At 40.5% G+C, this 24,217-nt stretch overlaps 1 protein-coding gene across 3 annotated transcripts in view; it reads right to left on the reverse strand.

Moving 5' to 3' along the window:
- Positions 1 to 24,217, reverse strand: part of DDX42 (DEAD-box helicase 42) — a 47,826-nt gene that overhangs the window by 3,001 nt on the left and 20,608 nt on the right. For 2 of the 3 annotated variants that reach the window (XM_059907215.1, XM_059907214.1), the window contains exons 4-16: positions 18,994 to 19,055; positions 17,653 to 17,689; positions 16,658 to 16,807; positions 10,100 to 10,204; positions 8,574 to 8,693; positions 7,389 to 7,565; positions 6,710 to 6,838; positions 5,689 to 5,788; positions 5,044 to 5,091; positions 4,111 to 4,208; positions 2,881 to 3,157; positions 1,913 to 2,139; positions 221 to 331 (exon numbers count right to left, since the gene is read on the reverse strand). In XM_059907215.1, the coding sequence (XP_059763198.1) occupies positions 221 to 331; positions 1,913 to 2,139; positions 2,881 to 3,157; positions 4,111 to 4,208; positions 5,044 to 5,091; positions 5,689 to 5,788; positions 6,710 to 6,838; positions 7,389 to 7,565; positions 8,574 to 8,693; positions 10,100 to 10,204; positions 16,658 to 16,807; positions 17,653 to 17,689; positions 18,994 to 19,055 (1,641 nt within the window). Of the gene's footprint in view, positions 1 to 220; positions 332 to 1,912; positions 2,140 to 2,880; positions 3,158 to 4,110; positions 4,209 to 5,043; positions 5,092 to 5,688; positions 5,789 to 6,709; positions 6,839 to 7,388; positions 7,566 to 8,573; positions 8,694 to 10,099; positions 10,205 to 16,657; positions 16,808 to 17,652; positions 17,690 to 18,993; positions 19,056 to 24,217 lie in introns of those variants that run through there. The other variant, XM_059907216.1, reaches the window with a different exon arrangement.

Raw genomic sequence — 24,217 nt, forward strand, 5'->3', positions numbered from 1 at the left:
CTGCTGGGCCCCCCCCTCCGGAGTCTTGATTCACCAGGTCTCGGGTGGGGCTCAAGTTTGCCTTTGCTACTGGTCCAGGGACCACAGTTTAAGAACCACTCCTAATCTAAACTGGTATCCTGAGCACGCCTAGTCAGTCAAGGACACATAGGTGCTTCTTCAATAGAAAGTCACATGAAGAGGCTCTCAGACGAGAACAGTCCTAACCCCCAGGACTCACCGTGTTCTCAGAGCCGAGGCCGGGCCGCTCCCTGTAGCCTAGGCCTCCTCCACCAATGTTCAGCTTTTTCCCTTTCCCTCCTTTGAAGCGGGATTTCCGAAACCAGGCATTCTGCGATGAACACAATTCAAGGTTAAGACATGGGAGGAAGAGACGCCCAGAGGAACGGGACAAGATCAAAGAGGAAACTAAATGGGAAGAACTTTTTGTTTCATCTTTTGCGAATGTATCTATAGCAAAGGAGGAACTGTTCACAGGTACCACAGATTAGCTTCTTTTTGGTAGCTTCATCCATCCAATTTGCCAGGAGCCTTATCTAAGGCTTCCTTTTACTGCTCCTTCCTTCCTTCAGGGGCTCCAGGAAGGGAAGTGATTAAGATACACCTCAAATGCAGAGCAGTTACTCTGGCCATTTCTAACTTCCTTGAGGAAAATGAATTTATTCTCTATTTCTCAGACAATACATCTCTGGGGAGGTTAGAGCTTTATCTGACAATCACGTTACACTCAAAAGTACCTGAGGGCTTCCCTGGTGGCGCAGTGGTTAAGAATCCGCCTGCCAATGCAGGGGACACGGGTTTGAGCCCTGGTCCGGGAAGATCCCACATGCCGCGGAGCAACTAAGACCATGCACCACAACTACTGAGCCTGCGCTCTAGAGCCCGCGAGCCGCAACTACTGAGGCCCACGCGCCTAGAGCCCGCGCTCCGCAACAGAGAAGCCCCCGCAATGAGAAGCCCGTGCACCGCAACGAGGGGTAGCCCCCGCTCACTGCAACTAGAGAAAGCCCGCGCACAGCAACGAAGACCCAATGCAGCCAAAAATAAAATAAATAAATTTATTTAAAAAAAAAAAGTACTTGAAAGGTAGGGCAGGCTTGGGCAAGGTGCTAATCAGAGAAGCTGATCAGTCTGAGAGCAGAGAAAGCCTGAGGCACAATGAGATGTAGGAAAATGCCACAGACAAAATACATCTTGTATTTAGTTCAGGATTTGCTCTCCGGGAAAGGAAAGGAAACATTATTCTACTCTCCCCTGCAATGCAGGTCCTTTACTCCCAGGTCTGGAAGCACGGGCAGTACCACAGTACAACTGCATTATGGGTGAACGGTTCTGTAGGCTGGCCTATGAATTTGAAAAACACATAAGTCTCTACTATCAGAATGTATATCCCAAATCCATTTGTAATTTGGGGACTGTGTGTATTAAGACAACTCAAGATTTAATTCAGTAGAATGCCTCACTCAGTTTTAAATTGGTAAGCAGTGTAGTCAAAGGTCTGAGATCTAGGACTGAGAAATAGTGAAATACATTTTTTTTTTAAAGACACCATACATTTTTAGCCCCCCAAAGAAAAAACTGTTTGGGGAAAAGGGCAGTGAGGAGACTAGTAGCTTTCTTTGATATTAAATTTGCTCACAAGTGTGACATGGGGCAAGCAGAAAGAAATGTCACAGGGACAGATTTTAGCACAAAGAAAGGAATAGCTTTTCAACATAAATGTTGCTGAAAGGAGAGGATGAGAAGACAGACCAGATGAGTTTTAATGTCCTACAATACCAATCTATACTTCGTTAAGTGCTGCCTGCCCAACTTTACTGTCATGTTTCTCTGTTATCTGCCTCTGGCATATTGAAATTTTTTCGCTTCGTTTTACAACCTGGAGCAACCTGAAGTGTGTCCAGCCCCTCACCTGCATGGCCAGATCTAGGAGTTCCTTGGTAACATGCTGATTGGCTCCTTCCAGGTTCCGGACAAGGTCACCAGCAAAATTGCTATCCTTGGGTGTCAGCAAGGTATAGGCCACGCCTTTCTCACCCGCTCGTCCTGTTCGGCCAATCCTATGAGTATGGGTATCAATATCTCGTGCCACATCATAGTTAATGACAGTCTTAATTGAAGGAATGTCCAGACCACGGGCTGAAATAAAAAACAAAATTCTTTTATTCTTTATCAGGAGCCAAAACACCAAAGTAACCCCAAATGCTAACCTAAGAACCCACATTCCTCTTATCTAAGCAAAGTGCATGATTTGGTGTGCTGAGATAGAGGCATGTAAGCTGCCCTTCTAGAACAAATGCCACTATTGCAGATTCTATGATGCTGGGTCAACTTAGTGTGTGAGGGACATCTTCTACTATCAATAACCTGCCGTGGCCTCACTCCTGCACCAGAAATATGTAAAATAAAAAAAAAAAAAAGTAAAACCAACATCAAATGTGTCCTGAAGCTGAGAAGTGATCTCCTTTCTGGGAGAAAATACCAGTTTTTAAGGGTAGCTATTAAAACTCAGCAGAACAAACTCAAAAATCACACTTCAAAACTTTTTCTGATCTTGAGTGAAGTATGCCAAACTAAATAATCAATGTAAGTTATGTACTATATTCAGACACACAACAGTCACGATGTGACTGTGTAAACAATTTCTTCCCCAAGTGTCTTCCAACCGCCGGGATTCTTTTTTTCAGAGAGGAACACTAAATGGAAAGTGGTACCCAGAGCTCCAGACTGAAATCACTGTGCTCTGAACTGCTGCACACGGGGCGTGGCCAGCGAGGCCAGCAGAGTGCCTTCAATCAGCCGCCTCAGATATTAAACACGTCTCATATAGCAAGACAGAGCACCCTTATAGCATGGTTACTGGGGAAATTCATACCCTACCTGCAACATCTGTGGCCACTAGGACTGGGATGTCCTTTTTCTTAAAGTCTGAAATAACCTTATTTCTTTCACTCTGATCCATGTCACCATGGAGCAGGCCAAGATTATGACCCTCCTGTTTAAGGTTATTGGCTAGCTCTTCAGCATTGGCTTTTTTAGTAACAAACAGGAGGACACTTCCTGAAGAGGTAAACTCCACTAGACGCCGGGTGAGCCAGTTCCATTTACTAGGCCCAGAATGCAGAATCTCCACAATCTGAGTCACATCTTCATTTGCCTGAAAAGAAATAAATGAAAAAGGTAATTGTGACATTTGTGCCACAGGGCACCTGAATTAGGACCAGCCATCACGTTTTCTACCTGCATCTGGAAGAACCTTGAATAATCCCTCTTCTCCTTGGGCCTTCTTTCAGCAAGTCAAGTGCAGCTCAAATTTTATATCCCTTAGCAAATCACAGTGCTCTCCACCTCCCCTGACATGTACATATACCTAAATAATCTGTAAGCCCCAATGCTTTGCTCAATACTTTTCTATATGCCTATTCAGATTATTCCCAATAGAGTAAGCTCCTTTTCTGTCCTTCCCACTTACTGTTCCTAGTACAATTCATACATGCACATAGAAGGCACTCAGCAATGAAAAGCAGACAATGTCAAAAAGCTAACTGCACAGAACTTTAATAAATATACCAAGCAAACTAAGGAATTCTCAAAGCAGCCTTAATTGATTTCCAAATCACAATTCAGAGAAATTTTCCACATAGGGTATAATTTATAGGTAAGGAAAAAAAACCCTTAACTCATTTTCACCAGGCCTTTCCACCTCCCCGCTCCACACTGTGCAGGCCTACTCCCACAATCACTTAAGATGTCAGTTCCATCCTAACTGACCAGTAGTCTTTCAGGCAAAACTTGCTCTTTTTCCCCCCCAAAAATACTTTTTTTAAAAAAACCTTTTATTCTGGAAAAAACTTTAACATTCAAAAAGAGTAAAAGGAACAAAATCAACTCCCATGTATCCATCACCAAGCTTCAACAATTATTAACATTTTGCCAATCATGTTTCACCTATTCCCCCAACCCTGGTGTTTTTAAAAGCAAATTTGAAACATGTTGCCTCATCTGTAAATGCGTAACATTTTTTTCCCTCAATAGTGAGAAATTAATTCCATGTCACCATAGTAAGAGAAATAACCCACTGGGATCCCATCCAGCCCTGCTTAGGGTTACCTCTCCAATATCCCCCTGCACCACACGAATAGGGTCAATCAGGATGTCTCTGGCCAGTTTTTCAATCTTTTTCCGAAAAGTTGCACTGAATAAGAGAGCTAAAAGGTAAAGTAAATTCTGTTAAAGAAACAGTATGACTTCTTTTTTGAATACCCACTAAGCTTCCCACTGACACTGCTCAGTTTTTAAAAAAATAAACCCACCTGAACTTTAAATTGTTTAAAAATTAATTCACTAAGAAAAAAAAAAACTTGCCCTTATTCTTTTTTTTTTTTAAATTAACAGCTACTCTATTTATTTATTTATTTATTTTTTGGCTGTCTTGGGTCTTCGTTTTGTGCGAGGGCTTTCTCTAGTTGCGGCAAGCGGGGGCCACTCTTCATTGTGGTGCGCGGGCCTCTCACTATCGCGGCCCCTCCCGTTGCGGGGCACCGGCTCCAGACGCGCAGGCTCAGCAGTTGTGGCTCACGGGCCCAGGTGCTCCGCGGCATGTGGGATCTTCCCAGACCAGGGCTCGAACCCGTGTCCCCTGCATTAGCAGGCGGATTCTCAACCACTGCGCCACCAGGGAAGCCCGCCCTTATTCTAACTTTATGCATTTTCAGTTAAGACAGGGGTTGTCAGCATGGTTCAGAAAAAGGCTCTTGACTTCAAATCAGCGTATCCGCACTGTGTATTGCCTCTAGCCAGTGATAAAACTTGATGAACTGGGGCAAGTCATTTAATCCTCAGCCTTGGTTTCATCATCTATAAAAATGAGCAAGTTCTATCTAATGATCTCTAAGGTCCTGTCACCGTCATTATCTTCCCCTTTATGGTTCCTCACTAGTACACACATGATCATTTTTGCTGCCACAGCTGTGAGTGCTTATAAAATAAATAGGTGTTTATTCTGAGTACAAACGTGGCTTAATGAAACTGCTTCATACGTACTCTGTCTGTCAGGACGGACATGACTTGCTATGGATCGCACCTGGTACTCTGGAAGAAGTAGAACAGTGAAATTAGTATCATACCTCTGTATGACAGTTTGGGATGCCTGGAAAAAGTCATTTTAGTAAAAATCTTCACATGAGACATTATAAGAATTAAGGAAATTCTGGAACTCCTAGACCCATCACTCAGTATGAAACTCAGAAACACTTACCCCAGCACCACTGGCTGGGCCCAGTGATGTTCGTTCCAATCCATAAAGATAGCTATTTAGAATTTTCACACAGCTGGTTAAGTCAAGGAGGACAGGAAAGCAAAAGGCCTTGAATGATATGACATCCACCTACCTAAGAACACAGACCTTGACCTCCACAAAGGCATATGAATAAAAATAAAGCCTAGAGACGATATTCGCCTTATATTCACAGGTACTTTCAACTGTCCTCAACCCAGTTAAGCCTAACATACTTTTCCTGAAAAAACTCCTAAAAATAGTTAATGTCTTAGCTATATCTCTATGGTCTAACCCTATCCAGGAGTATTTTTAGCTTCTCTCGTGCAGAGAAAAAATTAAGTCTAGAAAGACACGGAAAAAACTAATTATCATGAGGATGGGGACAGAAGAAACTGGTATTCAAGGCATACCAAATCCCATGTCAAACATTCGATCTGCTTCATCAAATACAAGGTAAGAGACTCTTTGAAGGTTGGTAGCTTTCTTCTTCACATGATCAATAAGTCGACCCTATGAGATCCAGAAAATGAACAGTAAGCACAGTCATCCCAGCATCTGCTGGACACTGGTTCCAGGATCACCCACACTCACCCCCCACGAGGACGCTCAAGTCCCTTAAACAAAATGAGGGAGTATTTGCATATACAACCTACACACACCCTCCTGTATACTTTAAATCATCTCTACTTATAATAACTAATACAACGTAAATGCTATGTAAATAGTTGCCAGCACACAGCAAATTCAAGTTTTGCTTTTTGGAATTTTTTCCCCCTGAATATTTTCAATCCTTGGTTGGTGAAACTCACAGGGAAACCTGCCGATGTGGAGGGCCGACTGTATAATTAAAGGCATTTACAAGAATTTTCTAGAGTTCCGCTCCTGGCAAAAGTGCTAATACTCCAGTCTTAGACCGTAATAGACACTGGTCTGACAGCCTCAGACTCTACGCACTACAGAGCCCAAAAGAACAGAAAATCTGAAAACTCAATGGGATTCTCCCTTTACATTAATTTTGATTTAAATTGCGGAAAGATGGTCAGAACTATTTTTTGTGAGGCATTCTGAAATTACCTAAGTTACAGCCTTATTAATGGGTTTTAATGTTTAAACTACAATCTTCTAGGCAGTTCTGACCATACTCTGAACACCTTTCTGATTCTTGATGCTCTCAGTATGCATGGATCCATTTTCTAGGAGAGCATAAGAAAAACTGTTTGCTATAGAGGGGAAATTCGTAGCAGAGAGAATCTTATTGGACTGCTATTTTAGGCTGGCAATCAAAATTAAACCAAGGCCACCAGCTGTCATTGCATCAGAGTATTCTCAACCCTGATTTACCACATTTTAGGGGAAATGCCCTCCAACAACTAACCATTTTTTTCGTACCAAGAGAGGCTGATAAGCTATTTAAACCCAAGACATACTTACTGGTGTACAGACAACAATCTCTGCCCCTTCCTGAAGGGCCTTGGCCTGCTCCCACATGCTCCCTCCTCCATACACGGCCACCGATCGGAGATTATATGCTTTCCCAAACCGCTTGCATTCTGCGTGGATCTACAAAGTTGACATAATGACATATTAACGAACTGTGACACTAACAGATACCTCTGTCATAACCCAAAAGGGAGCTATGAAAAACACGCAGAATGCGATGTCAATAGAAAATCAAAAGCTAGAAAATGCTTTAAAAACACAATTTTACTTATAAAGTAAATGAACAGAGTACCATTATTGTGTCTTAACAGGCTATCTGAAATCTTGTTGTGATTATTCTTTTTCACTTCTCTTCACGACCCTGTTACTGCCTTTCTACCAAACAGAATGAATTTAACCCAGGAGGAAAACTTACAATACAGTTCCCATATAGTTTGGTTATATAGAAAATCTATAACACATAATATTTTCCAGAAGTTTCCTGATAGCACAACGATGTGAATGTACTTAATGCCACTTAATGGTACACTTAAAAATGGTTAAAATAGTAAATTTTGTGTATTTCACTACAATTAAAAAAAAAAAAGTTTCCTGGTAATTCTACTCACTTGACTGGCTAGTCCCTTATCAGTTCACATATAGAGGGGGGCATTCTACACAAAGCACATACCTGCTGACAAAGCTCCCTAGTAGGACACACAATCACTGCAATTGGTCCATCACCTGGTTCCAATTCTTTCTGGTCCATTATATGAATCAACATGGGCCAGATAAAGGCCGCAGTTTTCCCACTGCCTGTTTTGGCAATACCAATCATGTCTCTACCACTTAATGCCACAGGTACACCCTAGAGAAAAAGAAAAAAAAAATATCCACTCTAAACTTTCAATTTTAAAGATGTGCTGAAAGAAATTCTGTGGAAGGGTAAATGACTATTAATGACATTTATTTCCAATGAAACAAAAATGTCCTGGGCTATGCATACTGGCTATGGAATAACAAGAAATACCTGGAATTCCCATAAACTTCTTGATCTGTAGGAAATATTACCATTGTTAAAATTTTTAAAAATTTGTCCCCCTTGTGAAGGTAGAGACTGTCTCATCCACATACTGAACTGCGTAGAAATGAATAAAATCCATATATAAATGAGAAACATAAGCTATTACTTTCAGTTATAAATGAGAATTTTCAGGCCATGGACAAAGGAATCCTTGTAATTGACAGCGCTAAACTTCTCCATGCACAAATTTTATTTTGTTCAGTCTAGGCCTAATGAACTGTTTTCTTCAGATCATATTTTCAAGACATTTATCAGACACAAAAGAACATTTCCCAGCCCCTTAGCAACTTTTTTTAAAAACAGGTAAGTAGATTTATTAATATAGGATGCTTGTGAAAAACACAAGTGGGCAGGCAAGAGGGCTCTGCCCCAAGAACTAAGCAGACTACATTTTTATAATCAAAGGAAAAGTGCGGAGGGGGAGAACACCAACTCATGTCCTAGGTCTCAGGCAAGTTCCTAGGACAGGCTGCCAAGTGAGGGTCCTTGGCTTTGCACAGGAAAGAATTCAAGAGCCAGCCACAGTAAAGTGAAAGCAGTTTATTTAGAAAGACACACATTCCACAGACAGAATGCAGTCCACCTCAGAAGACTGAGAACAACCAGCAACTTCTTAAGAGTGGTAAAAAAAATTCACTTTTGCTCTTTAATTTTTAAACGTTTCAAAAATTCTATCCATGTCAATACAGTTCTATACTAAACACTTTCATTGCTTTGACTTGTTTGTTAAAAAAAAAAAAAAAAGTCACAATGTCATTCTACTTCATTTTTCTTTCATTATGTTTTACTTACCTGGCACTGTATTGGAGTGGGCTGTGTGTACTCAGATTTCCGAATCTGGTGCATAAGTTGTTCATCAAACCCAAAATGAGCAAAACTACTTCCTGGTCTAGGAGGTGCAGCACCAGAAACCTAGAGATAAAGACAACTTGCAGGAATGACTTGTACTTCAAAATAAACAGCATTAGAAGTTCAACAATATTTGCCTGTATCTACCTAGCATTTAGTTGGAGTATGAAGAAGTGAAAATATAAGGCTGTAGCTAATAGCCTATACTGTTTGAAAAGGTAAAATTCAAATAATAACAGGTCTAAAGCCTCATATAAAAAACTCCAAGATAAATATTCCTGAGATAATGGTCATATCGTTTTAAATGATTAAGGGCCTAGAAATCTCTTAAATCAAAATTAATTTTCTCATAAGAAATAAAAAGATGTTCAGTAAATTGGAAAAAGCCATTAATATATTTTTTCCATTTGCATAACTATTAACCAGGTGGTAGAAAAAATAAAATTCACTCTTGAAATAAAGAGTGCAAATGAGCTCCAAATTCAGACACATCTATACCCACTAGTTACAAAGATATTGTCTACTGTCTCCAATTTCAGTGATGCCTGAAGAGCTAACATCCCGCTTAGTGATGATCCAGACGCTGCCAAACGTTGTCTGAACTGCACCCAGGTGAAGAACTGGGCTCCACCGCCATCAAGGCTTCTCAGGTGATGCTGATATTTCCAATCAAGATTTCACTTAAAAGTTTTTTTGAAGGGGTACTTCTTGGAAAACAGACAAGTACGTACACACACACACACCCACCCACCTACCCCTCAGAAAACACAAGTTCAAACATCACGTAGCAACTGGTAAGGCCAGAAAGCTGTCCACACAAGAGCATATATCACTGTATTATCTGTGTGTTTCACTTAACATCTAGCAGCACCCTAAACAATGTGGTCAGTGTGCAACCCAAAGCTTTTTAGTGGACAATTTAAACTATTATTCTGATATTACTACATGCATATTTTTAAAGTTGTTAATTTCTTCTTCTAATTAAAAATGCATGCTGTATATAGTTTGAGAAGCAAGTGTATCTTAATTTTGAAATAGTCTAAAACTTCCAATATTGTCCACATCTATTAATCTTGTCTCCTCTTCCTGAAGATGGGGACCCCTTGCCTTCATCTCTAGCCCACCCAATGCAATTCTTAGCATACTGTTCTCACTGCAGAAATACTTGATTAGTTTTAAGGTCACATGACCTATTGTTCCAACACAACACACAAAGTTGACTGAACACATACACACAGCATTCATGTGTATCACATGAAAGAAAGAATAATCCTATCCTAAAACAGTTATAAGACTAAAACAACAAAATCAAGACACAAGAGCCCAAGGGATCTAATTATTACTTTATCAAAGATAGTTCAGGGACTATTAGAAAAGAAATTCAAGATTATTTCAGTTTGGATAAGCAGTAATACTAACCCTGCACTAATTAACATTAATATGAATATTTGCCTTAATGGCTGACTTACCCGAAGATTGAGCTTATGCCGGAGATCTATTAGCTGCTGTGGGGTGAGGTTGGTTATCTCTTCATGTTCATTGTAAAAATTTTTTTCAAATGGTGGATAGTCAATCTGCAGGTCCAATTATTCAAAGTTAGTCTAGAATTCAAGAGTCAATCCTGTAAGTTTGATTTTAATGCAAAATAACCTTTCACAAATATTATACAAGTAAAGCCATAACCAGCTAGAGAGAACAAAGGAATTCACTTATTCATGACACAAATCCCGAAAGTACAGCCAGTACTTTTTCTTATTCCTGTTTTCAATATAAACACCAACCTACTTCCTAAAGAGACTCTTAGAACACCTCAGGTTTGAACAGCCTTGATGCAGACTAGGGAATCTCTAATGCCGAAAGGACTCAGATATTCCACCATATAACATTTAAATATGTTTTGCAGTAAGCTGTTCACCTAGATCTAGGCATTTAAAAACATTTCTAATATCTCCTTTGGGGAGAGCTCTACCTTTAGAGGGAGTTCCATTCTTTTTAAAAACATGGAACTGTTTACATAACTTTTAAGAAATGTATGGCCAAGTATTTCCAATTCCAAAGAGGAAAGAAGTCATTTCTGCTAATCTTTCATAGCTTACTGTACTAAGAGTACAAAACACTAGCATATTACCACATATGAATCTGGCTAAATGATTCTCTTTCTGACATATGTCTACAATAAACTTATTTTTTAAGGAGAACTTAAGCCTTTCACAGGTGGTCAAAAATTTCATAACTCTAGATACAGCCTAAAGTTAATTATCTTTCTATGGTACTATCAACAAAAAGAAAGAATTAAGTTTTCCTTTAGCATTATTAACAGGACCTTTTGTTATGCTTCCCACAATGCTGCACTAAGCCCTTTTCTTCAGTTCTCTTCTCTTACCAGAACAGAAGGTCCATGAGGGCAAGAATTTTTGTCTTTGTTCACAAAAATTTACAAATATGTAAATTTTTTACACACAATTTTTTTTTTTAACCCAGAAGAGGGGAAAAAAAAAAGAAGAAGAATGTGAAGAAAGGGGTATCCTTTTTTCATATCTGGTCTCTCCCGGCAGACTTCCCATTATATTAGGACAACTGTGGGATACCCCAGGCAGGGTAATGAAGTTTGAGCACTTTGTCAAATATCTCAAATATTTTATTAAATGAATATTTCAAAGACTTGAGCTTTTTTCCTTATTAGATTTTCACTCTTTATCATGTATGCATCCTCCTAGATCAGTTTCAGATATTTAGTTCAACTTGCCACATGTAAAATGCCAACTCCTTATGCGGTAACAGCTGTGCAAAAGGAAACATTTAAAAAGCTGAATATAACCCATACTCCAGTCTAGACCAGTAGTTCTCAAACTTTTTAGTCTCAGGTACCCTTTACACTTAACAGAAACACAATGAGCTTTTGTTTATGTAGGTTAAATCTACTGATATTTACTGTATTAAACTTAAAACAGACAAATTTTAAATTTATAACTCATGATAAAGTAACAACAAACCCGGGAACCTACCTCAACATAATAAAGGCCATATATGACAAACCCACAGGCAACATCGTTCTCAAAGGTGAAAAACAGAAACCATTTCCTCTAAGATCAGGAACAAGACAAGGTTGCCCACACTCACCACTATTATTCAACATAGTTTTGGAAGTTTTAGTCACAGCAATCAGAGAAGAAAAAGAAATAAAAGGAATCCAAATTGGAAAAGAAGTAAAACTGCCACTGTTTGCAGATGACATGATACTATACATAGAGAATCCTAAAAATGCTACCAGAAAACTACTACAGCTAATCAATGAATTTGGTAGAGTAGCAGGATACAAAATTAATGCACAAAAATCTCTTGCATTCCTATACACTAACGATGAAAACTCTGAAAGAGAAATTAAGGAAACACTCCCATTTACCACTGCAACAAAAAGAATAAAATACCAAGGAATAAACCTACCTAAGGAGACAAAACACCTGTAGGCAGAAAACTATTAAAACACTGATGAAAGAAATTAAAGATGACACAAACAGATGGAGAGATATACTATGTTCCTGGATTGGAAGAATCAACATTGTGAAAACGACTATACTACCCAAAGCAATCTACAGATTCAATGCAATCCCTATCAAACTACCAATGGCATTTTTCACAGAATTAGAACAAAAAATTGCACAATTTGTATGGGAACACAAAAGACCCCGAGTAGCCAAAACAATCTGGAGAAAGAAAAACGGAGCTGGAGGAATCAGGCTGACTTCAGACTACACTACAAACCTACAGTAATCAAGACAGTATGGTACTGGCACAAAAACAGAAATATCAATCAATGGAACAGGACAGAAAGCCCAGAGATAAACCCACGCACATATGGTCACCTTATCTTTGATAAAGGAGGAAAGAGGATACAATGTAGAAAAGACAGCCTCTTCAATAACTGGTGCAGGGAAAACTGGACAGCTACATGTAAAAGAATGAAATCAGAACACTTCTTAACACCATACACAAAAATTAACTCAAAATGGATTAAAGACTTAAATGTACGGGCAGACACTATAAAACTTTTAAAGGAAAACACAGGGAGAACACTCTATGACATAAATCACAGCAAGATCCTTTTTTGACCCACCTCTTAGAGAAAGGGAAATAAAAACAAAAGGGACCTAATGAAACTTAAAGGCTTTTGCACAGCAAAGGAAACCATAAAGATGAAAAGGGACTTCCCTGGTGGCACAGTGGCTAAGAATCCGCCTGCCAATGCAGGGGACACGGGTTCGAGCCTTGGTCAGGGAAGATTCCCACATACCGCAGAGCAACTAAGACCATGCGCCACAACTACTGAGCCTGTGCTCTAGAGCCTGCAAGCCACAACTACTGAAGCCCATGAGCCACAACTACTGAAGCCCGCGCGCCTAGAGCCCGTGCTCCGCAACAAGAGAAGCCACTGCAATGAGAAGCCCGCACACAGCAATGAAGAGTAACCCCCGCTGGCCGCAACTAGAGAAAGCCTGCGCGCAGCAAAGAAGACCCAACACAGCCAAAAATAATAAATAAATAAAGTTATTAAAAAAAGATGAAAAGACAACTCGCAGAATGGGAGAAAATATTTGCAAACGAAGCAACTAACAAAGGATTAATCTCCAAAATATACAAGCAGCTCAATATCAAAAAAACAAACAACCCAATCCAAAAATGGGCAGAAGACCTAAACAGACATTTCTCCAAAGAAGATATACAGATTGCTAACAAACACATGAAAAGATGCTCAGTATCACTAATCATTAGAGAAATGCAAATCAAAACTACAATGAGGGGCTTCCCTGGTGGTGCAGTGGTTGAGAATCTGCCTGCCAATGCAGGGGACACAGGTTCGAGCCCTGGTCTGGGAAGATCCCACAGGCCGCGAAGCAACTAGGCCCATGAGCCACAATTACGGAGCCTGTGCGTCTGGAGCCTGTGCTCCGCAAAAAGAGAGGCCGCGATAGTGACAGGCCTGCGCACCGCGATGAAGAGTGGCTCCCGCTTGCCGCAACTAGAGAAAGCCCTCACACAGAAATGAAGACCCAACACAGCCATAAATAAATTAATTAATTAATTAATTTTAAAAAGACACTATTTAAAAAAAAAAAAGAAAAACTACAATGAGGTATCTCCTCACACTGGTCAGAATGGCCACCATCAAAAAATCTACAAACAATAAATGCTGGAGAGGGTGTCGAGATAAAGGGAACCCTCTTGCACTGTTGGTGGGAATGTAAATTGATACAGCCACTATGGAGAACAGTATGGAGGTTCCTTAAAAAACTAAAAATAGAACTACCATACAACCCAGCAATCCCAGTATACCCTGAGAAAACCATAATTCAAAAAGAGTCATGTACCACAATGTTCACTGCAGCTCTATTTACAATAGCCAGGACGTGGAAGCAACCTAAGTGTCCATCGACAGATGAATGGATAAAGAAGATGTGGCACATGTATACAATGGAATATTACTCAGCCATAAAAAGAAAAGAAACTGAGTTATTTGTAGTGAGGTGCATGGACCTAGAGTCTGTCATACAGAGTGAAGTAAGTCAGAAAGAGAAAAATAAATACCATATGCTAACACATATGGAATCTAAAAAACGAAATGGTTCTAATGAACCTAGGGGCAGGACAGGAATAAAGACACAGACATAGAGAATGGACTTGAGGACAAGGCGAGGGGGAAGGGAAAGCTGGGACGAAGTGAGAGAGTATCACTGACATATATACACTACCAAATGTAAAATTGATAGCTAGGGGAAGCAGCCGCATAGCACAGGGAGATCAGCTCGGTGCTCTGCGACCACCTAGAGGGGTGGGATAAGGAGGGCGGGAGGGAGACGCAAGAGGGAGGGGATATGGGGATATACGTATGCATATAGCTGATTCACCTTGTTATACAGCAGAAACTAACACAACACTGTAAAGCAATTATACTCCAATTAAGATGTTAAAAAAACCCCACAACAAACCCATCACACTTTAACATAAATGCTTTAATAAAAATAACTTTTCTTATAACATTCCTTTACATTTTTGCAAATCTTTCTAATGTCTAAGAAAATATTTCCTACTGCATTCAAATTGTTGCAATGTTGTTTTGATTAAAGCCAAGGAAGAAAATCTGGCCCCACAAAGATACGTAGTTGGAAAAGGGAAAGAAGTATTTATTAATCTTTTCAGATGCTTGTGGACTTTAACTCTTCAATACTACACTAAACCTTGACAAGTGGACGTTTCTTAAAGGTTATTTTCATTGTGTAATCTGAAACTGTATCAACGAACTTTTACATTCTGTTACATTATAATTCATCAGTCTATCACGCACTTTGAATGGAGCCTTTACTCATGCATGATCTTGTAATATCGTGTATTGGCCATTTGAAAACAATGGTTCACTGAGATGGTCTGCAGATCATCCAAAACATTTCATTATATAATTAAAAAACTACATATATCATGGTTGATTATCAACAGACTTTAAGTATTAGAAAGCTATCAAGCTCACCGTGGTGAATATAAGTTTCCCAAATTCTAATTTTTGCTTGAAAGCTTGATTTTCTATCACTGGCAATAGACACTTTTGCTTTCCTTGAAGTGTCATTCATTTTCTCAAGTGAGAATGGTGTTCCATGAAAAAAAGCAGCTAGCTTAGCTCACAACTCGAACACCTAAGTGCCTTTCCTTGAGACAACTGTCGCATTTTGGCATGCAATAGAAATGATTTGCCCTTCCCATTTTGTCACACGGAATAAAAAGACACGTTAACATAAAGGTCAAGATCTAATAAATAATTTTTACTGTTTCATCAAGGATAGTCTTAAGTGAAACTGGTTTGTATTTGTTTTGGTTTTCTGGGGGGGAAGCGGTGTGTGACTGTGATGGTCTGGCAGGGAGAAGCAGCTGGTGCTACTGTCCTGATTCATGTTAATGCGTCAGCACTGCTTTTAGGCATTGGTGCAAATGCTGACACAGTGAAAAAGGTAAATGATCTCAGCATTACTATGAAAATTCTTTTGACTTTGTAGACTCTGTGAAAAGATCCTTCTAGGACTCCTTGGACCACACTTTGAGAACCACTGCTCTAGATCTAGAATCACTGTATGCAAGGTCTAGTCTGATATTTAACCTGGATGAAATACTGATCCCCACCCCCACCAAGTGAGTACACTGATATCCTCATTTCCTTTTCCTGATTTAAGGACCATGTAATTCCTGGTTCCACTTTGAAGGAACAGCCTCTCATCTGCCCCAGATCTGGGAGAAATAGTAAAGATTTACAGCAATTAAAAAGCAAATGCAGGGGCTTCCCTGGTGGCGCAGTGGTTGAGAATCCGCCTGCCAATGCAGGGGACATGGGTTCGAGCCCTGGTCTGGGAAGATCCCACATGCCGATGAGTAACTAAGCCCGTGCGCCACAACTATTGAGCCTGTGCTCTAGAGCTCGTGAGCCACAACTACTGAGCCCGTGTGCCACAACTACTGAAGCCCGCACGCCTAGAGCCCATGCTCCACAACAAGAGAAGCTACAGTAATGAGAAGCCCATGCACCACAACGAAGAGTAGCCCCCGCTCTCCACAACTAGAGAAAGCCCGCACGCAGCAACGAAGACCCAACACAGCCAAAAATAAATAAAATAAATAAATTTATTAAAAAATAATGAATAAATAAATAAATAAAGCAAGCAAGCAAGCAAGAAAGCAAATGCAGGCCCACAGACCCACTGTGAAATGAAGATGGTAAGTGATGGTGTAGAAAACAAGTACAATTGCTTGAAAAAAACTGAACGTGAGCAAGTGACTCAGCTGTACCTTCAATAGTACAGGCTACAAAGTCTCAACCACTCAGTCACCTTCTGACTCAACCATTTGGTAAAGATGACAAGAGCCCAAAGAAACAGTCTCATGATATAATAAGGAGTACGAATCAGGATATTGGGAAAACCTAAATATTAAAGCTAAAGAAAACGGTATCAGCTTGAAAGAAGAGTCAAATTCAGCAAGAAACACCATACCTCTGAATGATCAATGGGAGGAAGAGGATCAATGATTTTTTTGGAAGGTGCAATTGGATTTCCATCACTATCGTACTCCAAATTATCCTCCTCCTCCTCTTGAACCACACCAGCAGTTGGATTCTCTGCCATGTACCGAAAATAAGCTTCCTGCAGGAAAGCACAAGAACATAATCATCCCCAAGTATAAATGAGAACATTTCTGCTCCTGTAATTAGCGCACACAGTGTACAGATAACTGCACAGTTTAAATACCTACCAAGACTCTTACTAACAATGATTCCTTTAACAATAGCAGTATTCAGAGGGACAATCAGAGGAAATGAATGAGACGGTTACTACCATAAAATGATTTAGCTTGCTTAAAAGAAGACTTATATATCTGTCTGTTCCACAGCCTTCCTCGGGTGGGGTGTCTACCTACCCTGCCCAGAGCTGTGGAACACATGCTGTGGCTTTACCAATCCAAGTTTGGAAGGTGACACTGATTAGAAGGGTCACAAACCTGGGAAAGGCTCACTCTGGTTCCCTTCTCACCATCCCACAACTGAATGGGAAAAAAAAAATACTAACAAAAAAAATACTAAAGGACAGTCATTTAATTAATGTTCCATCTTGAAACACAAGAATCACAAACAGAACTCTTAGAAACAGGTAGAGGTTAGATGTTGCTAGAGTCCATCCATAGATCCCACTCTACTCTACTCCTTGATTTATCAGAACAAACATTAATTTTGGATTAAAAAAAATCAAGCTGAATAAAGCTCATATTTGCTTTTGATATCATAGTTGATCAAAAGTTCCATCTTCAACATGGGGGAAAGTCACATGAATCTTTATATTACCAACTGGTCACACACGCAGAAAAGCAGCAAGTCAAATGACATTTCCTGCTGAACGTCAGGAATGGCCATTTCAGTGAAGGCAAGCTCTAGCTTGTCCCCAGTACAGACTTTGTGGGGTAAAAGTAAAAGAAATACTGCATAGGAACTCACTTGGTCATCTTCCTCTTCAATGTCATCTCGAATACCCCTGGAAAAACAAGCGGAGAAACAAACTTCCCTGCAAATGTTCCACATACCCAGCTCCATACTTATAGCACATTAGTGTTGAATTCCATACAGCACAGGAACTCTCAACACTAACAATAACAAAGCAGCAATAAGCACACTGTAAACTATCCATCCATCATATACGTCTGGTTTCACTCTATAAGCCACAGTTTGCTTTTCTTTTGAATGGGATGATATGGTACCCCTAGAAACATCAAATACTAACAAGAACATAGGGAGTAAAAACTTTTGAAGAGAGATACCCAAGGACCCTAGCCTTGTCAACCCCATACAACAAACACAGTACAGTGTTTAATATAAAGCATTTTACATTAAAAAAAAACCCCTGCATTTGGTATATACTAAAAAGATTGTCACAACTTTCTTAATGTGCCCCAGAGTTTCTAGCCCTGGAGTAACTGCATTCAGCCAAAATCCTTGGGGACAGAGAGAAAAACTACATCAACTCTTTTTAAAATTTGGGACTAAAACTCCCAAACAGTTCACATGGAGAAGTGGACCATCGCCACTTGCATCTCTCAGGAGCTGTGGACAGTATGGTTGCTTAGTTCCCACAAGCATCTCTTTTTAATCAGACTTTCTGCCTAACCTAGAGCACTTGCTATCCCTAAGGCAAGCAGCACCGCCAGTGAAGGGCAGCCGGAAGAGGATGCAGCACACAGTAAGCGCCAAAGAGAGGGCTGAACCTCCATACGGCACAGGAACCTGGGGGAGGGCCTGAGCACTGACTGCCAAGTAGAGGTAAAAGTCCAACCATGCTTCCCTGTGCTTGGTAAAAAAGCCTTAAGAAGAGCATATTCAGCAAGGGGACAAGGAGAATTCTCCTTCCTAGAAAATAAAGTATTTCAAGTTCTGACTAGTGGCTAAAGCATGTCATCCCTTAAATAAATTAGGTTTTATTATTTATTAAAAATATACATAGTTTTTTGTATACAATCACCATTACTTCTTAAAATCAGTCACATAGGCATAAGCCTATTTTATATCAGTTATGGGACAAGACTGAAAAATGAACCCAAACTTTAGTATTGATGCTCTCTTGATTCTCTCTGTCACTCATTCTTGTGTTTACTAAAAACTATTTATAGTTGAATACTAAAAAGAATGCTTTTTAATTACTACAAGAAATATTATTCAAGATACAGGAATAACTTTAAGTCATTTGTGCATTTTAATCTTTCTCTATAAACTTTGGGGGTATAGGCTTTGCAATACTGTAGCAATTTTTATGTAACTTTTTTGAGGGAGAAGAAAACAACTTACTTTACGTTTTTTCTTTCCTTGTCCTTTTCTTCAAGCCTCTTCATGTCTCTAGCCGCTTGATCCTAATGAAACAAAAGACCGCAAGGAATCACCAACTAAAAACACTGAAAGGGAAATTTCTTCATAAAGAATTTTTAGATTCAAACAAGCACCACCACAGTTTTAGCTATGCATTTTAACAATTGCATTCTGATGCAATCAAATTGTTTGACAATTATTTTTTAAAGAGAAATACCCAAATGTTCTAAAAACTTGACTGTACATGGATTGTTTAATTTTTATCTGCAAATATACCATGCATGGAAAAATTAGCAAAAATTCTTGATTGATCACTTTTAAGAGTTAATGATATAATTACCAATGGGGCTAGTAAAAAGTGCAGATTTCTAGATCTTGCTCTGGGAAGGTGGTTCTCAGCCTGGGGTGATTTTGTCCCCCATGGACATCTGGCAATGTCAGGAGACATTTCTGGTTGTCATAACTTGGGGTGGGGGATTGTTACTAACACGTAGTGAGTAAAGGCCATAGATGCTGCTAAACATCCTACAATGCACAGGACAGCCCACAAAACATAGAATTATCCAGCCCTAAATGTCAATAATCCTAAGGTTGAAAAACCTTAATCTAAATAAACCTACTACATCAGAACCCTTTGGGGTGGACTTAAATTCATGTAGTTTTTCCATTTTCCATAGGCAATTCTTAGACATAGCAAATTGATAATTACTGATCTAAATTAATTCTTTGTTTTATACATGTGAAAATCAAGGTCAGAAGAATTAAGTAATTTTCCCCAAGGTTAAAACACATCCTGCATAACTGTTTCTTGTTACAAAGCAACATGAGTTTTTCTGACTCCTTTGATGTAATAAAATGCCACTATATATAACCTGGCATAGTCAGATGTTCTATCTAATCAAAAGTTCCTGATAAAGAAGAATTATTTTAAAAAGAAATATTACACATCAACACTCTATTTTTCAAGGGACTGAGCCACACGTAAGATACAGTAAAGGCTACAGCTGAAGCGAAGATGACTATGCAACATAACATAAGAAAAGGGCCACAAACACTTACAGAACATATTTTTTAGCCTACATAAATCTTTTTTGAAACACTAGCTAAAAATCAATCTTCATCTAGTTCAAACACTAGAAAAGTTTACACCTGAGATCAGGGATTAATACAATACCCTGGCAACACACTCCCCCCAATATCAGATAATATCCAATCTCTCTGTCCTAAAATCAGCAAAACCCCTTTGGATACTATACCCAAAAAATACCCAGAAGAATGATACTATATCAAAAAGATTTAACCTCCAAACAGCTTCAACTACTTGAAATTCCAAGCAAGAGAATTTGGGCCATTCTTGGATACTCCTACTCAAAAAGGGCTATGCCAGCTTGCACTACCAAACATTAAATCTAAATTTAAACGTAGAAAATCAAAAGTTGATTTTTACTCTAATTCATCACTAGAGATCTGAAGAAATGAGAAACATAGCCCTTTGGGAAATGTCCGTATCTCAAAAAGATGGAGGGGAAAAAAAAAGACATGTATAAGACATCTCAAACACGACAAACCATTTATTTATTGCCTTTAGTTCTAGAGAGAATCATTTAACATACTCTATTTACTAAATTGCTACCATGTTGCAAAACACATGTATGTTCTGAGTAGTTTTGGTTAAGCATTATGGCAGAAATACACAAAGCTACAAGAACTCAGATACTGAACGACATAGCAAAAAGAATATGGGCTTTGGAGTTGAATCCTGGCTCTGCTACCTTTTATGTATATATTCTTCGGAAAGTAATTCAAGATGTTCTAAATCAAAGGTGGGAAATTCAATACTCAATAGGTACCAATGTGGCAATGAATGAAGTAAGCCAGGATAAGAAAAGTTCTATTCTTTTGACACAGACATGCTTTGCTTGCACTTTAGTAAGTAGGAATATTCTAAAGAAGCATGCCCTCATTTTTCTTGTAACACATAGCTCTGAGTCTTATTTTCTAATATTTGATAAGAGACCCAAGCTCGAGAAAAATATTTCTCCACTATAAGAAAATTACAGCACAAGTGTGATGGTGAATGGTTCTAAACGATGGCCTCAGTGTCAAGAAGACAATAGGGACTGATGGGTGAAGTAGAAAAAGGCTGCCTTGTCTAAAGCAGGCAGCTATTTCCTCAACAACAGCCTATTTTTTGCCACACAAGAATGCAGGCCTAGTCTTGCCAGATTTTCCACTTTTCAGGAGTCTGATCTTTTCAACAAAATCTCCTGATCTTAAAAATGGTGGCTCATATTTTAAAAAAGCAATGTTTAGGCCAAACAAAAAACACATCTATATTGGATTCTTTTTTTCCCCTACTTCCTTAGAGGAGAGATGAATTCTGGCTGAAGACTTCAGGTAACAAGTAACTGAGGAATCTAGAAGGACTTCACTCTAAGCAATGAAGTGACAGTTTTTGAGCAAGAGGAGTCGCATGACAGGAAAATTACTCTGTAGCTACATACCACATAAATGGGAGAGCAGGGAGCCGAAAACAGGGAGAGAATTTAGATCAGGCAAGAGTTAACGCAGGTATAAGGTAAGATGACCATAGGCGACATAGAAAGAAACAGATGCAAGAGATACTGTAAAGACTGACAGAACCTGGCAAATGACAAGAGGAAGGCAGCACTATGTACTGGACAAGAGCTAGCTCTCAGGACTACTAAGCAAGAAAAATTAGATTTGAGTCCCAGCTCTGCCACACAGTATCAATGTGATTTGGAGAAGGAATCTGAATTATGTTAGGGTTCAGTTTTCTTATTAGTTAAAAAATTATATTTATATATAGTTTTTCTGCCTATTCTTCTTTGTTATTCTGAGGATTAAATGAAGCAAGTCATGAACATGCTTGATCATCTGCTAGAAAGAAAATAAGAGAGGGAGAAGATGTGGCACATATATACAATGCAATATTACTCAGCCATAAAAAGAAACTAAACTGAGTTATTTGTAGTGAGGTGGATGGACCTAGAGTCTGTCATACAGAGTGAAGTACGTCAGAAAGAGAAAAACAAACACTGTATGCTAACACATATATATGGAACCTTAAGAAAAAAAAAAGGTTATGAAGAACCTAGGGGCAGGACAGGAATAAAGACGCAGATGTAGAGAACTGACTTGAGGACATGGGGAGGGGGAAGGGTAAACTGGGACAAAGTGAGAGAGTGGCATGGACATATATACACTACCAAATGAAAAACAGATAGCTAGTGGGAAGCAGCCACATAGCACAGGGAGATCAGCTCGGTGCTTTGTGACCACCTAGAGGGGTGGGATAGGGAGGGTGGGAGGGAGGGAGATGCAAGAGGGAGGAGATATGGGGATATATGTATATGTATGGCTGATTCACTTTGTTATACAGCAGAAACTAACACACCATTGTAAAGCAATTATACTCCAATAAAGATGTTAAAAAAAAAAAAGAAAATAAGAGAGGGAAGAATCAAGGTGGTGGAGTAGCAGGACATGGAACTCACCTCTTCCCACAAATATACCAAGAACACATCTACAGGGACTTCCTTGGTGGTGCAGTGGTTAAGAATCTGCCTGCCAATGCAGGGGACACGGGTTTGATCCCTAGTCCGGGAAGATGCCACATGCCATGGAGCAACTAAGCCTGTGAGCCACAACTACTGAGCCTGCGCTCTAGAGCCTGTGAGCCACAACTACTGAGCCCATGTGCCACAACTACTGAAGCCCATGTGCCCTAGAGCCTGTGCTCTGTATGAAGAGAAGCCACCACAATGAGAAGCCTGCACAACGCAACAAAGAGTAGCCCCTGCTCACCGCAACTAGAGAAAGCCCGCGCGCAGCAACGAAGACCCAATGCAGCCAAAATAAATAAATAAAATTAATTTTATAAGTAAATAAATGAAAAGTTAAGAAAAATAAAAAAATAAAAAATAAAAAAAAGAGGAAGTGGTATGGAACCCACACCCTTGGGAAGGAACTGAAGGAGAGAAGTTCCCATACCCTGGAAAGTCCCATCACCAGCAGGGAGATTAGCTGGGACAGAAAAGGAGCTTCAGAGGCTCAGAGAGCGCAACAACCAGTTTGTGGCAGGCAGGACAGAGAGAGACCTACAGGGAAGGTCTGTGCCACCACCCTGGGAGGCTCAGCATGAGAAGCTCCTCTGCTGGTATGGGGGTGGGGGGAGGGTGCTGGAATGCGGGGTTTAGAGAACAGACCCGGGGAGAGGACTGCTGCTGGCTGCATGGAGACAGCCTGAAGGGGCTGGAGCGGGGAGCGCCCCAAGTAGTAGCGTTCTCAGAAGAAGCCTGGGCCTTCACAGAACCAAAGCACCAATGTTAAGTGGTGTGCGAAGGGAGGGGTGGGGCTGCCACTGCGGCCTCCTTCCCCAGGCACTGGCCACTGCCTGGGCAGGCTTGCGAGCCACAGCTGCCACCCTAGCCCCCTCCCGCCTGGACAGGCTTGTGTGGCCCGGCCACCTCGGCATCCCCAGGAGCAACGCCAGTGGGTGGCCCACATGCAGAGGTGTGGCTGAAACCACAGCTGAGCCCCAGGGGCTGTGCGACTCACGAGCAGAGCTGAAATCTCTCCCAGCAGCTGTGTGAACCACGGATTTAGACCTCTGCTGCCAACTTTGTAAATTCAGTGCCTGTGGAAGAACCAAACGGACCACAGGTGCTCCCGCGGCTGGGATGGGTCTGGCTTTAGCAGCTGTGGGCGTTGTGGGCCAGTATACGTGGGGGCTGGGCTCAGCCAGGGTCTGAGCTGCCTCCACAGCTCCCACAGCAGGTCCAGGTGCACACCTACTGCAGTCCTGGGACCTGACTTCAGCGGATCTGTGCTGCTGGCCATGCGAAAACAACGCCAGACAGATACCAGGGCCTGCGGCTGGTGTACCCACGGTTGAGGTGGGGCCGGGGGCTACGCCAAAAACACTGTACTCTGTGAGCTCGCACAATGGGTGAAAGGTGACACAGCAGAGGGTACTCACAGATGAACAGCTCCAGCGGAGGAATACTCGGTGGCTCCGCTCCCAGTGGGAGCCCTCCAATCACACCTACCTCACACTGCAGATCAGAAATGCAGCTCAGAAACAGATCTGGGGGCTTCCACTCCAACAGCTAGGGAGCAGACCCTGCCCCTGACAGGACAGTGACAACCAGAGAGCAAAGAGGAGGCCCCGCTCAATATCCAG

This window comes from Balaenoptera ricei, chromosome 20, assembly GCF_028023285.1.
Source record: "Balaenoptera ricei isolate mBalRic1 chromosome 20, mBalRic1.hap2, whole genome shotgun sequence".
Taxonomy (NCBI): domain Eukaryota; kingdom Metazoa; phylum Chordata; class Mammalia; order Artiodactyla; family Balaenopteridae; genus Balaenoptera; species Balaenoptera ricei.